Source organism: Amblyomma maculatum, chromosome 1, assembly GCF_055883805.1.
Source record: "Amblyomma maculatum isolate TAMU_Amacu chromosome 1, ASM5588380v1, whole genome shotgun sequence".
In the NCBI taxonomy this organism is placed as follows: Eukaryota; Metazoa; Arthropoda; class Arachnida; order Ixodida; family Ixodidae; genus Amblyomma; species Amblyomma maculatum.
The window spans coordinates 78,658,060-78,674,955 of NC_139344.1; the positions used below are offsets into that span (position 1 = coordinate 78,658,060).

Here is a 16,896-nt window from a genome sequence, read left to right on the forward strand (position 1 = left end):
ATGCTCTACCACAAGGCCACCGTTTCGGTAAGAAGAGTGCGGTGGCCTATCAAGCCTGCAGTGTAAGCTGGAAGCTTCATGGGGTCGCACGAAACTTCTTCACACTTGGAATTTTCAGTTACAATGATACCTTCCTTTGTTTATTAATGTCATTTTACGCTTCCACACAAGCATGTCTTTCCCTCAACTTATTTGTTTATTGGAACAGGGAAGAGACGAAAAAAACACCTTATTGCTTAGAAGCTAAAAACGTCGCTGTAGAAAATTCGCGACCTGCATAAAACTCGTAATGTCAGGACAGGCCGCTAGGGAGCGAAGAAATAGGGGTCTTTTTTTTACTTGTCCTCCGAAAAATTCTGCGGGCGCCTTTGCATGCAACTATGAGCAACCGAACTACTCATGTTCTCAAGGACCGGGATTGAGGACACGGTCCCTGAGTACACGCCCTGGATCAGTGCTCATGCATCGTATGCGCGCAGACACACTTTCGTGCGAGCTACATTTTGACACCTTTTCCCGTTTGTTAAACACCGCGACGACAACGTGGTCACTCGATTTACCTGCGCCTGTGGTCATAACAATTGTGAGGAGCGCACTGTAAGGAGTTGCAGCCATGCGAGCAACTGCTTACGCCTGGAAGGATGACCCTCTCGATGTCTTTGAAGATGTCCTCCCACTTGTCGGGCTCCTGTGGCGCTTCAGGGGGCACCAGGGCGGCCAGGTAGCCGGGCGCCACGTCGGGTAAAACGGGCCGGTTCCTCAGCCCGTTCCAGTATGACAGCGCGAACTCCAGAAGCTGGTGGCCCGCCTCGAGGAATTTTTCGTCGTCCATACTGCACCAGCAGGTCAAGTGGTGAATGGGCGTTCGGGGAGTCGTGCGGGGAGCCAGATGAGAGGCGTGGGAGCGGTGAGAAATGACATCAGGAGATCATGCAAAGAGGGCATTTCGGCGGATAGTTTATGCCTGATGTTATGTGCGGGAGACAGTATACTGTTGACGTGTACGATACACAACTGCGCAGCGTCTGCGGAGTGTTTTCAGTGACGCAGTTTCCCTCTTGTTAAGAAAGAGGCAAGACAACACACCACTCGTTATAGGCTCCCAAAGCATCGTTGGGCGGCGCTGCGGCTCCTGATGGGCAGCGCCATCTGTGGCAGAAAAACACACACTGGGACGCCGCCGGCTCGGTTCGCTGCCTTCGCGACGTGCGCCGCGCGCTTTCTCTCGAACAAGCACGCGCCCTGACGCGCCCCCGCAGACGCATCGCGACATGCCGCCTGCATTCCGTCTTGATGATTGTACAACCTCCCGCGTATTTCCATGGAGGAAACGTAATTATAGGCGAGAAAAATTTTATTAACGTCTGCACTGTAGAGCAGACGACAGACGGCGATGAGTAAATATTGATTGTGAATGCGTTTCCCACGTTAGCGAAAACGTAGGAAGTTTATCTCGAGGTAAGTCAGCTGTGTAACTATATTGTCGTATATTGTCACGTAGCCGTTTAGGCCCGTAACCAGAAGGTTGGTTTTAATAGGGGGTTGATATAGCAGGCACAGGAGAGCAGGTCGAGCACCGAGTGACAGCAGCCGACTTCAGCTTCTTCTCATCGAACGCCACGGGGCCACTTCTTCGAGTCCGCGCACGAGACTCTCGATGAGCAGCTGCCTAGCGGCTGCTGTTGCACACGCTACATTATAATATGTTTAAGAACTGCGGAAGTATTATCAGTACTTTGAAATAAAGCTGCTCGCTTGTTGATCATCGTTTTGGCCTGTAGCATGATATCTATATACGGTTTTGTTTTTATTCTTACGACGTTACTAAAGCAAATCTTGCAGTAGAATAAGCTATAGTCCGAAGGATATGTTTCTTCAAAGGCACGAACGCTAGCAGTCTCAAAAGCACATGCGTGCTCCGCGCGCTGCACGCGACATAACCGGCTCGCTGGCTCGGAAGGAAGGTGAAATCCAAGCTTGTACTACAATCCTGCTTTATTTCGGTTCTTACTAAATGGTTGTGCTTCATTTATATTTGGTTTGCATTTACGAAACCTGTGACGCGAATAGGGTGCTCCGTGCAAGTAGTGTCAATCGAGCCATAATTAGGATCGCTTTTGTATTGCACTTCCAACATATTTTTGTTATGAATAATAATAATGTTGGTTCATTTATTGGCAAATTTGCGGAAATCTGTAAAAGCGGCTCAGCCAAGCATGTTCCCCCCCCCCCCCACACACACACACAAAAAAAAAAAAAGAGGCCTCCTTCCTAGATATTTTCTTGGTCATAGGGCACATTCACACATCATTGTCGATCGCGGACGTCGCACGCTGGATATCTGTTGATTTGGTTGTTTTCAGAGCACTCGCAAAGCAGGAAGAGAGTACAGAAATTTGGCAAAGCAAGACACGCGCGGAGCGAAGAGCAGGATAATCCTCCACCCCCTTCACTTCGTATACATGGTTGTACTCCATTGTACTCTTGTACCATTGTACTCTTTTGATGCGTCTCTAAGACGTCTTTGTCAGCTGTCGAACATTTTTGAGTTTATGGAGAAGGGGAAAATTAGCCCTTTTCGTTTCCACAAAGAACGCGAGACTTCTCAGAATGCTGTCATGCGGTTGGAAAACAGGTCTTGTGGAAACGCTTCCAATGAAATCTGCAAAGTTCCACACGTGAACCTCGTCTTTTGGCGCTTCGCCTACTATTGTGGCTACCCATGACACAATGCTACTTAGTACCTCCGTTTCGCATCCACGGAAACGTTTTTGTACCGCCAAATAACCGCCAGGCGCAACTCGATCGCCGCACATGCACAGGAAGCTAGCGGAGCGTCTGCTCCGGCGACGTCCCATCGTTTCACATTTCGCCACCATGCCAGGAATGCGGCGCTGCCATCGCGCGGCGAAACTTGAGCTTGGGTTCCCTATTGCCAGCGATGAAGGCGCCTGCCACTCACGTGCTCCGCTGAGTATGCAGTGAATTTATGTGAGTAACAGTTTACGCTGCGACATTGTCACCCGTTTCTTATTACTAAGAAAAATAACTTGAGAAGTAGTCCTGGAGCGAAGACTTTGGTCGAAGCAAGCGCCTGACGTACTTTACATAAAACAAAAAGATATGAACTTGAAACGAGAACTGAGCTTCTGGTGCAAAGGTGCCTGTCTTGAATAATTGCAGGCAGCTGCGCGCTGAAACTTGGAACTCGCAGCTGGATAGCCATGCGTCTTATCTTTTCTGGCGGTGTTAGCAGTAACCAAGAGCTCAACAAATATCAAGTTTATGTCTCTTCCTGGGTACGTTAGTTCAAGCTTCAAACGCTCTCATATATCTCATAAGCGCACGCAAGTATTTCACGCCTAAATCTGTATTCCAGGTGGCAGGACGTTGGGTGAGGTGATTTTGCTTATTAAGAATAATGAGGGGACAAAAGCTAGAACCGTTAGTGGCTCTCTATGCGGCTGCCCTATGCTCGTTGGCGTACATGCACTTTGCTGCCGCTTAATCACTAGTCATTTAATTTGTGTCTCTATTATCTCACACGTACTCATTACGTATACAGTCGTAAGCTAACACATTACTGGATAAAAAGTCCCGCTGTAACCAAAGTCTTACGAGAGTGTCTGCGTGGACTAGGGACAGCGTATCTGACTGTCACCTCAAAGGAGCTGCGTCGGTAAGGTCACGTGATCTCGTGACGTCACGCAACTCGCCGACCAATCAGTAACCGGCTTGCCCAGCCAACTATAGACTACATGTCAGACCCATTCTCGTGATTAATATAAACAGCGCGAACACGAAGACAAAGGACAAGATAAAAGAAAGCCACAGTACAAGCGCTGACTCACAACTATGCCTTAGCCCCTTACTCCAAGGCCCAGAAAAAACAAACATGAAGAAAACGAAACAGTCACGTGAAACAACCCCTGGGTTCACCTGCTGCACAAAAAATCATTTAAAAGAGACACCTCTTTGCTTGAAAGAGCAAGAGAAGTCTTGCTGACACACTTATTGTCCGTTGAAATAAAATATGATTCCACTATCTCTCTCGTCATCTTCTCTTTGTGACGATACAAAATCCTAACCTTGTCAAACTTAGGAGTGCACTTCTTCTTCTCCTTCTTCATTATTTCACATGAATGGCAATGTGATACCAGAAACGTTTTGTCCTTTCCACTTCCCAAGTTGTTCCGGTGTTCCTGTAGTCTCTTATTAATACATCGTCCTGTTTGTCCTATATAACTGGCTCCACAAGAGAGTGGAAGCCTGTACACAACACCTGTCTTGCATCCAACATATGGGTTTCTATATTTCACCCCACATTCTTGCTTCTTCGCTTCTCCGTCCCTTTGAATAGCCGGGCAGATCCTCTTCATCTTGAGCGGGGCGGTTTCTGGTACCACATTCTGGTATCTGGTATTCTGGTAACGTTTCTGGTATCACATTGCCATTCACGTGAAATAATGAAGAAGGAGAAGAAGAAGCGCACTCCTAAGTTTGACAAGGTTAGGATTTTGTATCGCCACAAAGAGAAGATGACGAGAGAGATAGTGGAATCATATTTTATTTCAACGGACAATAAGTGTGTCAGCAAGACTTCTCTTGCTCTTTCAAGCAAAGAGGTGTCTTTTTTAAATGATTTTTTGTGCAGCAGGTGAACCCAGGGGTTGTTTCACGTGACTGTTTCGTTTTCTTCATATTTGTTTTTTCTGGGCCTTGGAGTAAAGGGCTAAGGCATAGTTGTGAGTCAGCGCTTGTACTGTGGCTTTCTTTTATCTTGTCCTTTGTTTTCGTGTTCGCGCTGTTTATATTAATAATGAATAAGTACCAACTCGCCCAACAAAGTATCTTGGTAAGCCATTCTCGTGACTTCTCGCTCACAACGCGGATAACGCCAATGTCGAATTTTCGGTCGGTGTGTTTGGTACAACCGTGCATAATAAGCAAATGAGGTCATTATGGGCCAAACACGGGATTAAAAAAATCGTTGGTGGTATTTATGGACTACATTTATTTGTTATATACTTTATTCAAGACATCTGCATCCTTCAAAACCTAAACGCATGCGGCATTTCAACAAATACATTTTCTTTAAGAGCAGCTTGAGTCATTGTAAAATGGAGTGACATACTTTTTACTTGTTTTTTTTTTTTTAGTTTTTGTACATGGATGTAGAATATTAGTTATTGTGAACTCGTCTCTAGATTTTTCACAGAGAGGTTTGTTGCATTTTTTCACTAAGGATTTGTGCATATAAGGTGTGTGTGTGTGTGCCCAAAGCAAAGTCGGTATCAGGTTAATTCAACAAAGCGCTCAGGAACGGTACTTGCAAGACTTCCATTTTTCTAAGTTGGGTTTATGAAGTGAAGTTTGTTATTTATTTCTTTGTCTCAGGCATTTCGCCTTTTGTCTTTCAATTTACTGTGTATTGACTTCACGAAGCCTTTATGGGGTAGGTTCACTTTCCTGATTTCAACATTCCGATATTGTGCAGCACACGCGTTTTCTCTTTCGTTACCATTTGTACCGACGATTAAGACTCGGGACTCAACAGGATATCATTACTTGTATTCATGTTGGAACACTTTCTGTGTTGTGTACGATGCTTCCTACTACGGGTTGAGCTACATTTCTTGACTCTGGCTCTGTGAGTACGCTCAGCGAATCAGTGTAGATTATTCTGATTTGATGTTTTCATTTATTATTTCAACGCGATAGCGTTAAAGGTCCTGTTCACCTAATATCCGGCGTTTGAGTTTTGAGAGAAAAATCGCGAGCATGGCGCTTGCAGGCAGCAGCTGACATGGCCGAGCACTGACTGATCCGTAGGGCCTGACGTTACGTTCCGCAGTAGCTGCCAACTCGGGTCGCTCCTTTCATATGAGATGGTGATACCAGAATTAGCCTGCCAGGACCCTTCCATTCACGTTACCCTATAAGCCACGCCTATAAGATTGTTGTAAGCTCGGCTTTAACCAAGCCGTATGAACGGCTTGGTTAAAGCCGAGCTTACAACAACCTCGGCCAGAGGTACTCCATGGAGTCGTAGGAATTATAACCATATGGCAGAACTCAGTGCTTTACCTGGCGTAGCCGAGTGAAGCTATCGCGACAGACTCGGTTTAAACGACAGGCTTTTTTTTTTAACATTTGGCAGGGGCTGCCAACTCAGACCTTTCATATGAGCGGACGATATCGGAATCAGCCTGCTAGGACCCTTGCATTCACGTTACCTCTAGGCCACGCAGGCACGTTCATACGGCTCAGTTAAAGCAGGGCTTTAGATATATTGGCTGGTAGCTTCCGCTATCGTAGGGTGCCTCGCATCCATGCTATCGCGTCGCACCCTTAACGGCGGAACTTAAGTATTATTCTCATAATTTTTTCCTGCGGCTATACGTACTGCGCAACATTTGGCATAAAAAAAAAACAGATTATGCATATTTCGATGGCCTTAGTATTTTTAGTGCGAAATCGCTACTTCACAAGGTAGATCAGAAAACCGCTAGCTATGTGAGAAGTCTCGTACTTTGACTTTCCCAGAAAAAAAAAAAAAATCTCTCGTAGCGCGTTTGAACTTAGGAATGTGACGAGGAAAATGAGTACGGAACCTCATAGCCATCACCACCGAGTTTTAATTTTTATTTTTCATTGTTTATGTTCTTGCGCTTTTCAAATATTACAACCTGAGTTTGGATCCGGAGAGGGCAAATATCTGTCGTGCCAGCCATGCGAAGCAACTGCGTGAAAAAATATTTTCTTATGCAGTATGCAGTGGTTTTTTGTTGGTAGATGGTGCATATTTATAATAATCGACAAGAAAAAGTTTAAAATGAATTTTCGATGAGCCGAAGTTTAATGACATGTGACAAAATTACATATTTAGGCAATATAATACTTCCTCTCATTACATATTGGCGCGTGACGAAAAACATGACAGGAAAACAACAATTTATATATCCCAAACAAACAAATAAACGCGTTATAGTGCATGTACACAATTACCAACAATACACGCAAGCAGCAGCTATTTCGGGCAGTGTTGCTCTTGCTAGATGCTTAGATGGGACTAAAGGTTGCTGCTAGCTCAGCTTTTCTGGTCACAAATGCCTTGATGACGTCTATAATCTCAGGAGGACCATTCTTTCTTTATGCACATGCAAAATCAGATAATGCGATAACCTCTTTTGCGTCATTCGTTTGCGCAAATACATTTTCTATTAAGCGCGGAGCACTAAAAGAGCGTTCCCCAGGTGCAACAGACGCAGGTATGGACAACAGAAGCTCACAACCTGATCCAACTCGCGAATGTTTTGCTACCAAAGCCGCCTGTAGTTCATCTGCGCTTTACGCCGACTTCCCCAGCGGTGCTGGTTAAGATGTCTTCTAGTTTTACGAGTTGTTCAATGCCTGGCTGCTGTTACGACCGTGCATCATCCGCACTTGCGCGCTCTATTGTTCGCCTGTGGGCATGGATAAGTGCTGTGGATATGTGCTGTTGGTACAAGGGCGCTAAGCGAGCCTGTTTCCAGGAATCCTTTTGTGTAAGCCTGTTTTGCTTTGTGGACACCCTGCAAATGCCAAATTGACCCTGTCAAGAGAACGTCTAGAAAAACACAAAGAAATGTCCCCCTGCGGGAAATAGCCGGAAGTGCTTTCGTTCAATTGTTCACCCTTCCCGTCGAGAAGTGCTATCGTCCAGTGAGGAATGCCTACTGTCCAAAGGAGACGACAGAGTGACACGTCCGCTGACGTACAGGACAAGAAAGGAGCAAGGTGATTACGGCCATTAGAGGATTTCCTGGGAATGCAGGAAAGATTTGCAATTGTTGGAAAGGGACAATGCTGGGAGCCGTATGCGGCGCGCACGTGCACTTGGGTTTCTGAGAAGTAAATCCACTTGCCGGAACCAGCCTATCGATTCTTGGCTGAAGAATAGAAATGTACCTCCTCGCCGTTCCCAAGCTTTTCCCGCCAACAAGTGACCAGGCCCAACGAAACAATGCCGGGCCAGTCAGTGCTTCAGACCATCAGTGCAGTGATGTGTTCGATTGGATGCTGAGGGGCGTGCCCTGGATTTGGTTGGTCAGCATCTTCAGAGAGGGGCTGGACATAGGGGGTTTTAAGGACGCTGCAGAGCACGAAATGTCGCTCTGAGCCCTGGGTAAACGGCTCATCCAGTCGCTTCTCGCTATGAACTCTTAACGCTTGCCATTTTGCTGATGTACCCTTCTTTTTCTTGTAAATAATCTTGTAAATAAGTTTTCTCAAAGTGCCATTAAACCTGCTTGTACATATTTCACCAACTTCGAAGATTCAGTCCTTCTTCAACCCCGAGTCTCTGCACGCTGCCAAGTGAAGGCCGGGTCGACTTAGCCCCAGCGTCACGACAACTGGTGACCAGCGTTGGGATCTGAATCTACAAGCCACAACATCTGATGACTGGAGGTGGGATCTGGATCTACAAGCTACAACATCTGGTGATTCGAGGTGGATCAGAATCTACAAGCCACAACATCTGGTGATCGGAGGTGGCATCTCAAGCAACAAGCAGGAGCAACAATCGGCCAACAAGAGGGCAGCTCGGAACATCGATCGCATGTGTGGGTGAGTGCTTGGCTTTTCTTCTGATGTGGACCAGGTTCTAGAACAGGGTTAGATTTTAGAACTGGTAAAAGGTGTTGAAACGCCTTTAGGTTTGGTAGTTTGCACTGTTGTTTTGGAAGTAGCCGACACTCGGAGCGATCATGGACCTACAAAAGCTGCAGAAACCGGAACTGTTGCAATTGTGTGAGGAATTGGGAATTGATACAAGTGGTTTGGCACGAAAACCTTTGATTATAAAGGCAATCACAGATTTGGGAGCCGATGATGAGGAGCTCAGTGAAGCATGGAACCTCATCGCCCAAAAAAAGGAGGAGCAGCTCAGACAGCAGATAGAGCGGGAAAAAGAGGAAAAGAGGCGTGAGCGTGAACTTGAGAGGGAAAAAGAGGAAAGGGAGCGCGAACGTCAGAGGGAAAAAGAGGAAAGGGAGCGCGAACGTCAGAGGGAAAAAGAGGAAAGGGAGCGTGAACTTGAGAGGGAAAAAGAGGAAAGGGAGCACGAACGTGAGAAGCTTGAAAGAGAAGCAAAAAAGCTGGGCCAAGAAATTGAGCTCCGGAAATTAGAACTAGAGTTGAGCAAGAGGTCGGGCGATTGTCCCCAGCTAGCGGTACCTCGTCTCAACAAGGAGGCAGATTTCAAGATGTCAAAGTACATGCAGCCATATGTGATATCAGGGGATATCGGTCTGTATCTGGCTAACTTTGAGCGAACTTGCGAAAAACTGTCCTTCCAGCGAGACACGTGGTCTCAGAGATTATTGACGGTTCTGCCCTGCGAGGCAGCGGAGGTTGTCGCGCGGCTAAGCAAGGAGGACGCGGACAACTACGAGAAGGTCAAAGCTTGCCTTCTGAGAAAGTATAGGCTTAGCGCCGAGGCGTTCAGACAACGTTTTCGGAACGCTACTAAGTCCAGGGACGAGAGTTACCCTGAATTCCTGTACAATTTAAGAGTCAATTTGGGCGAGTGGCTAAAGAGCACTGATTCCTACAGTGATAGGGACGCTGTAGTCGAGCGAATTCTTTTGGAGCAGTTTTATAACTGCCTCCCAGAAAAAGAAAGAAATTGGTTACAGGACCGAGGCGACATTAAGTCGGCAACTGAAGCTGCCGAACTCATTGAGGAGTATGCTTCGCGCCGACAATTCAGCAACCCAGCAGTGGATAGGCCCCGCAATCCCAAGTTGAGTGTGAATAACCGTCAGAAAAGGCACTTTGCTAGATTTGCAAACGAAGAAAGGAAGGCTTCTTCAGGCAAACGCCCTAGAAAGAACGGCAGTGAGAAAAGTGAGGAAGTGACCAACGCGCAGAACACAAAGAATAAGTTTGAGGCTAGGAAGCCGCTCACATGCTTTAGGTGTAATGAGCAAGGTCACATTGCCGTCAACTGCCGGAAAGAAAAGATTGCTTTCTCGTATGTCAGTGACTGCGATGAAAATATGCAGCTTTTAGAACCCTACCTGCATGACCTAGTAGTCAACGGGAAGCCTTGCAAGGTATTGCGCGATTCGGCCGCAACGATGGATGTTGTCCATCCGGCGTATGTGTCGCCTTCCGACTATACAGGACAGTGTGCATGGATCCGCCAGGTAGCGGAGGAACAGAGTGTGTGCTTGCCAATCGCGAACGTGGTCATCGAGGGCCCTTTCGGCGAGTTAACAACCGAGGCTGCCGTTTCAGGAAAGCTTCCTAAAAGCTATCCGTATTTGTTTTCCAACAAATCGGACATGCTACTGCGAAAGAGGGGCATCCTGTTCGGAGACAGAGTTGTGCAAGCCTTAACACGTTCAAAGGCGCGAGAACTAGCTACACTGCTCATACCAGAAAATTCCACAGCGGAGGAAACGGCAGTTAAAACAGTGGTCGATGTGGAAGATAGCGGGTCAGAAAACTTTGAGAGCGAGGCATCTCAAATAAGTCAACTTGAAAGTGAGCTTGATGAGACGCGGAATGAGGACGTTCTTGAGAGTAACCTCTTGCCGCCAGTGTCTAGTAATCTCCCGAGACTTTTAAGTGGAACCCGAGAGGACTTAGCTATGGAGCAAGCAGTGGTAAATCTAACGTTAAACCTTCCCGAGGAGATGGGGGACAACTTGATTTGCCTCAGCGGAAAAGGAAGCAACGCTCAGGAGCTTCTCAAAAAGACGGAGCAGAGAGGAGAACTAAAGAAATCCCAGCTGTCCGATCTGGGCAAAATAATAACCGAGTTTGAGGCCTGCTTCGTGGACAGGCCAGGCAGGACTGATTTGACTGAGCACGATATTGAGCTGATTTGAGACGTGCCAGTGCGATCAAGGTGCTACCGATTCTCTCCAAGGCAAAGAGAAATTCTGGATAGGGAAGTAACTCGCATGCTGGAATTGGGAGTAATAAAACCCTCGGAAAGCGATTATGCTTCGCCTATGATCTTAGTAGAAGCTCCAGGTAAAGACCCTAGGCCTGTGGTAGACTACCGAAAGCTAAATTCTCTCACCAGGGATCAAGTGTATCCTATTCCGAATATTGAGGAGAGAGTAGAACAGGTCAGTAGAGCGGCATATGTGACTACGCTGGACCTTACTCGAGGATACTGGCAAGTACCGCTCACTAAACGCGCAAGCAGATACGCGGCTTTCGTCACTCCGACGGGCAGCTACCAGCCAACAATGATGAGTTTCGGGCTCAAAAATGCTCCATTTTGTTTTTCCCGACTCATGGATAAGGTTTTAAAGGGGTGTGAAACATTCGCGGTGCCTTATTTAGATGACATTGCGGTTTTTTCCGACTCATGGGCGGACCATATGGTACATCTAAGAGCTGTACTGAGCCTTTTGCGTCAAGCTGGACTAACCGTAAAGGCCGAGAAATGTTGCCTGGCAAGGGCGACCGTGGACTACTTGGGTCACAATGTAGGTCAAGGTTTCAGGAAACCCAGCGAGATTAAGATTTCTGCGGTAGCAGACTACCCGCGGCCGAGCACGAAGACGGAAATTCGAGCATTCCTGGGTCTGACTGGGTACTACAATCACTACATCCCTAACTATTCAGCTTTGGCTAGCCCTCTGACCGACGCTCTCCGCAAGACAGAACCGACAAATGTAGTCTGGGACGAACAAAAGGAAGCCTCCTTCGTAAACCTGAAGGCTGTGCTGATTAGCCGTCCGGTATTGCGAGCTCCAGACTATGACCGAGAATTCACGGTCCAGTGTGATGCAAGTGATCGAGGGCTAGGTGCTGTTCTCTGCCAGAGAGATGACGACGGTAATGAGCACCCCGTGCTCTACCTGAGCAGAAAACTGAGTTCTAGAGAGAGAGCTTATTGCGCGTCAGAGAAAGAGTGCGCTTGCATTGTATGGGCCATACAAAAATTGCAGTGCTATCTTGGAGGGGCCAAATTCACCGTAGAGACGGACCATTGTCCCCTGGCTTGGCTGCAAGCTGCGACATCGAAGAACAGTCGCCTTCTTAGGTGGAGCTTGAATTTACAGCAGTACAATTTTGAAATAAGATACAAAAAAGGGAAGCTAAATGGGAATGCGGACGCGCTTAGCCGCTCTTTCTAAGCGGTCCGAGATGTTCCTCACCATGTATCCAAATTGATAATCAGGTTTTTTTTTCCGTGCGCTTGTATATGTGTGACTATGTAAAGCAGCACGTTTGGTTTTCTAGGAATACGTGGGTCCTGAACGTCTTGAGAGTGGGCTTTTCTCGAACAACAATGGCAGTTTTCTTTTAACCTGGTCTCTTCAGACGGGAGCCGAGTGCTTGCTTCGACATGTGGTTGAGTTTCAGAGACAGCTCAAGCAAATTGGCCTACGACAATCAAGACAACGCGACAAGCAACAGCGAGCTTCAAGCGTTCATGTGCAGGCCATTAAGTCGTCTCTTCATGCAGCAGCTGCGACTGCTGCCCTCCGAGACTCTTCTGGCGGGGGAGGAGGCTGTTACGACCGTGCATCATCCGCACTTGCGCGCTCTATTGTTCGCCTGTGGGCATGGATAAGTGCTGTGGATATGTGCTGTTGGTACAAGGGCGCTAAGCGAGCCTGTTTCCAGGAATCCTTTTGTGTAAGCCTGTTTTGCTTTGTGGACACCCTGCAAATGCCAAATTGACCCTGTCAAGAGAACGTCTAGAAAAACACAAAGAAATGTCCCCCTGCGGGAAATAGCCGGAAGTGCTTTCGTTCAATTGTTCACCCTTCCCGTCGAGAAGTGCTATCGTCCAGTGAGGAATGCCTACTGTCCAAAGGAGACGACAGAGTGACACGTCCGCTGACGTACAGGACAAGAAAGGAGCAAGGTGATTACGGCCATTAGAGGATTTCCTGGGAATGCAGGAAAGATTTGCAATTGTTGGAAAGGGACAATGCTGGGAGCCGTATGCGGCGCGCACGTGCACTTGGGTTTCTGAGAAGTAAATCCACTTGCCGGAACCAGCCTATCGATTCTTGGCTGAAGAATAGAAATGTACCTCCTCGCCGTTCCCAAGCTTTTCCCGCCAACAAGTGACCAGGCCCAACGAAACAATGCCGGGCCAGTCAGTGCTTCAGACCATCAGTGCAGTGATGTGTTCGATTGGATGCTGAGGGGCGTGCCCTGGATTTGGTTGGTCAGCATCTTCAGAGAGGGGCTGGACATAGGGGGTTTTAAGGACGCTGCAGAGCACGAAATGTCGCTCTGAGCCCTGGGTAAACGGCTCATCCAGTCGCTTCTCGCTATGAACTCTTAACGCTTGCCATTTTGCTGATGTACCCTTCTTTTTCTTGTAAATAATCTTGTAAATAAGTTTTCTCAAAGTGCCATTAAACCTGCTTGTACATATTTCACCAACTTCGAAGATTCAGTCCTTCTTCAACCCCGAGTCTCTGCACGCTACCAAGTGAAGGCCGGGTCGACTTAGCCCCAGCGTCACGACACTGCTCAAAGCGCTCTTCTTTTCTCTTTTTTTTTTTTTTTGTTTTCAGTTACAAATACGGTCGGCAGCAGCGTAATACTCCTCACGCAGTGCGGTCGTAGCGTCAAGTACAACTGGCTGGGCAGGTCTGTAAGTCGACCTATACCGCCTAGGTGGTTTTGTCGGCCTTTGTAATAAGAGGCTTCTTCAGGCCTAGGCGCTCTGCAATAGTACTCGTGCGCTGCCACAGCTTCTCAAACGCAGTATCAGAACACAACTGGGAGATCGCCTCACAGAGAGCTCAGGGGGTCAACGGTAACGTTATAACAACGGTGGCAAGCATTAGTGTTCTGGGATTACGAATTCAGGCTAACGGCAGGAATTCGGAAACAATACAGAGGCTAGACGCTAGCACCAGTCAAACTTGTAGACTCCTGAAGCGGATCGCAAACACACATACAGGCATTAAAGAAGCTCCTCCTTAGCTTAGTCCAGTCTTTCATAATCAGCAAGACAGTCTATGTGGCGCCGTGTTTACGACTTCACAAGGCGGAAAAGGAGAAACTTGACGTTCTCATTCGTAAAGGGATCAAAACGGCGCTAGGTTTACCACCCAATACATCGACAAACAAAATTTTGAGACTAGGGGTTTCCAATACCCTCGAAGAGCTCATTTGGGCTACAACGACCTCACAATACCAGAGACTGTTGAGCAGTCGTACTAGTCGGAGCATTTTGGAGAAACTGGGCTATGAGCCGCAAGCATGCTCCAGACGTACAGACAAGGTTCCTAGATAGGTTAGGGACAAATTAAAAATACCTCCGCTCCCCAAAAACATGCACCCCGTTTACCATGAGAGCCGGAGGAGTGATAGAGCAGCAGTGCTGCAAGCCCGTTTTGAGGGAAGACAGGAGGAGGAGGAGGAAGATTAGGAGGAAAGGCAGGGAGGTTAGCCCGTAAAAGAAACCGGTTTGCTACCCGGCACTGGGGGAAAGGGATTAGTGGATATAAAAGTTGTAAGAGAAGGATGGGTGAAGTTAGTACAGTCACATCACAGACATGTCACATCACGTCACAGTCATATCACTTAACATAACAGCAAACTCATAGTCTTTCGATTAGGCCTGTGCTTTTCATAAAGCGGAGCAGTGCATGGGAGGCCTTCACTGCAGACGATCGCCATGACCAGGAACCTAAAATCTTAATTTCAGTCAATGGGCGTCCATCTAGACGCTCCAGCGCACGGCATAGGCAGTGTCTTTCCTCACTGTATATGGGGCACTCACAAAGAATGTGGCCTATAATCTCGTCGCACCCACAGTTTGTACATGCAGGGCTTACACCAACTTACAGGCGGCACAGCAAAGTTTCTTCACGTCGGGATAGGACAAGCACGTCTCATATACAGATGCCGCACAATGCGCGGACGGTATGGGTCGCCTTTCAGTAACAACTACAGAAAACGGGAGCTCGGTAGTTTTGCTGCAGCACCTGACACTCGACCGCAACGGAGGCGGAAGAGGTGGCTATTGCGCTGATCTAACCCAACAACAGGTCAAAGGTATAGTTACAGACTCAAAATCAGCGATCAGAAACTTTGACGCGGTTCGCAATTCGGTCATAGCAGCAAGAGTGTTGGCCAGTGGTCCACCACCGGCAGAGTAGGTCGCGCTCATTCGGATACCGGCGCACCAAGGGTTGAAGGGGAACGAGAAAGCGCACGTGCTAGCCCGAGAATTAGCTACCTTCCGGGATTCCAGTGAAGTATTATACGCAACCCCGTACCTCTTGCGCGATGAGGAGCCCCTACAGTTCGATGATAACCTTAGTACCTACCAAGATATATCCTAAATCATTACAAATTAGACAGATCAATATTTCTAAGAGCGTGTAAGCAACTGACCAAAAACGAGGAGGTTATGAGGCGTAAGCTACAAACTTGAGTATATTCCCGAACCCCCAGCTTTACCGAAAGTGGCGCCCGGAAATTTTTTGCTCCAGGTGCAAACGTTGCGATGGCATAGCGGACATGATCCACATGATATGGAAGTGTCCTAGATTTGGAGAACATGACAGAACAGATTAGACCTGGGAGGCACTACTTCTCGAACAGGACTAAAAAGGGCAACATGAAGTCATCTGTCTCGCCCTGGCCGCTGCTCAAATCCAAGAGATCCAGGTCGACGGCTGAGGGGGAGGACATAGCTGGGACAGAGCTGCTCCTCGGATCCTCGCCAACCTTTCGACGGGTGCAAATAAATGTTATCTCTCTCTGTCTCTCTCCACTCGCAGCGCGATATGTCGTGCTCTGGGGAGACCTTGCTAGTTCTAGAATAAACAGAGAAAGAGGTGCCGCAGTGGAGGACCACGGGTTAATTTCGACCACCTGGAGATCTTTAAAGTGCACTGATATCGCACAGCCCGCGGACGCCTTTGCGCTTCACCTTCCTCGAAATGCGGCGGCCGCGGTCGGGTTCGAACCCGGATACTCCGGTTCAGTAGCCGAGCTTGTGAACCATTTAGTCACTTCGGCGGGTGCCTTTACTCGTTATAACCAGGTTTGAATAGGATTAAACCTCCGCTATTTTTTACTCTTTTTAAGACGTCCTTTGAGGCAAAACACCGTATTTCGAGCAATATATAGGCACTGGCATCATGACATCGATGAGATATTTATTACAGTTTCTTTTAGGGTACGGCACACAACTATGGCAATGAAAACCGCACTGTAATTATATTAGCAACAACTACTTCACGAACGTAGCCTCTCGTCCTTGTCCTTCCAACTCCGTGAGGTGACACGACAAATTGGGTCAGAACATTACTCAGCTTTACTTGCAGCGCTGTATTAAAAAAAAAAAAAAAAGTAGCAGAAGTTCAGCATAGTTGAACATGGTATTCAGCGTAAGCTTCACAGCATGCTTAAGCTTGGAAGAACTCTTTCGTAGCCCGATTTAACTGGCACGGGTACAACAAGTAAGCGCAGCATCATTGCCGTTGGCGTCCGTGGCTGGCTCCTGTCATGGCTGTTCCTATCGTGCGATGGCTTGACGTGACGTCACCCACGGGATTAATCACATGCTGCAACCCTTCCACTCTCTTCTCAGCTTTAAGTTTGAAAGGTCAAAGGCCACCAAAAGGTCAAATGGTCAAGGTCATGACCTTGTGTTGCAACACCAAGGTGGTTCGTAAAGTTACACTTCCCGTAGTCGGACGTTTTAGGGAAAGGAAGGTACAGTATATTTATAGCCACACTTTGCCCTGTGGCTCCTTGAAGGTCAATGGCTAGCCCACGCTGATAATGTGTGTGTGTGTGTGTGTGTGTGTGTGTGTTTTTTTTTTTTTTTTTTTTTTTTTTTTACAGGATACTGCCGGCCTCAGTTTGAGGCCTTAGGCAGGAGTGGGCATATCAATAATA

At 47.5% G+C, this 16,896-nt stretch overlaps 1 protein-coding gene across 1 annotated transcript in view; it reads right to left on the reverse strand.

Moving 5' to 3' along the window:
• The window catches only part of LOC146202866 (aromatic-L-amino-acid decarboxylase-like), a 93,350-nt gene extending 92,518 nt beyond the window's left edge, over nucleotides 1-832 (reverse strand). The window contains exon 1 of the mRNA XM_084588397.1: nucleotides 632-832. Within this exon, the coding sequence (XP_084444523.1) occupies nucleotides 632-832 (201 nt within the window). The remainder of the gene's footprint in view (nucleotides 1-631) is intronic.
• Nucleotides 833-16,896: the final 16,064 nt, after the last annotated feature.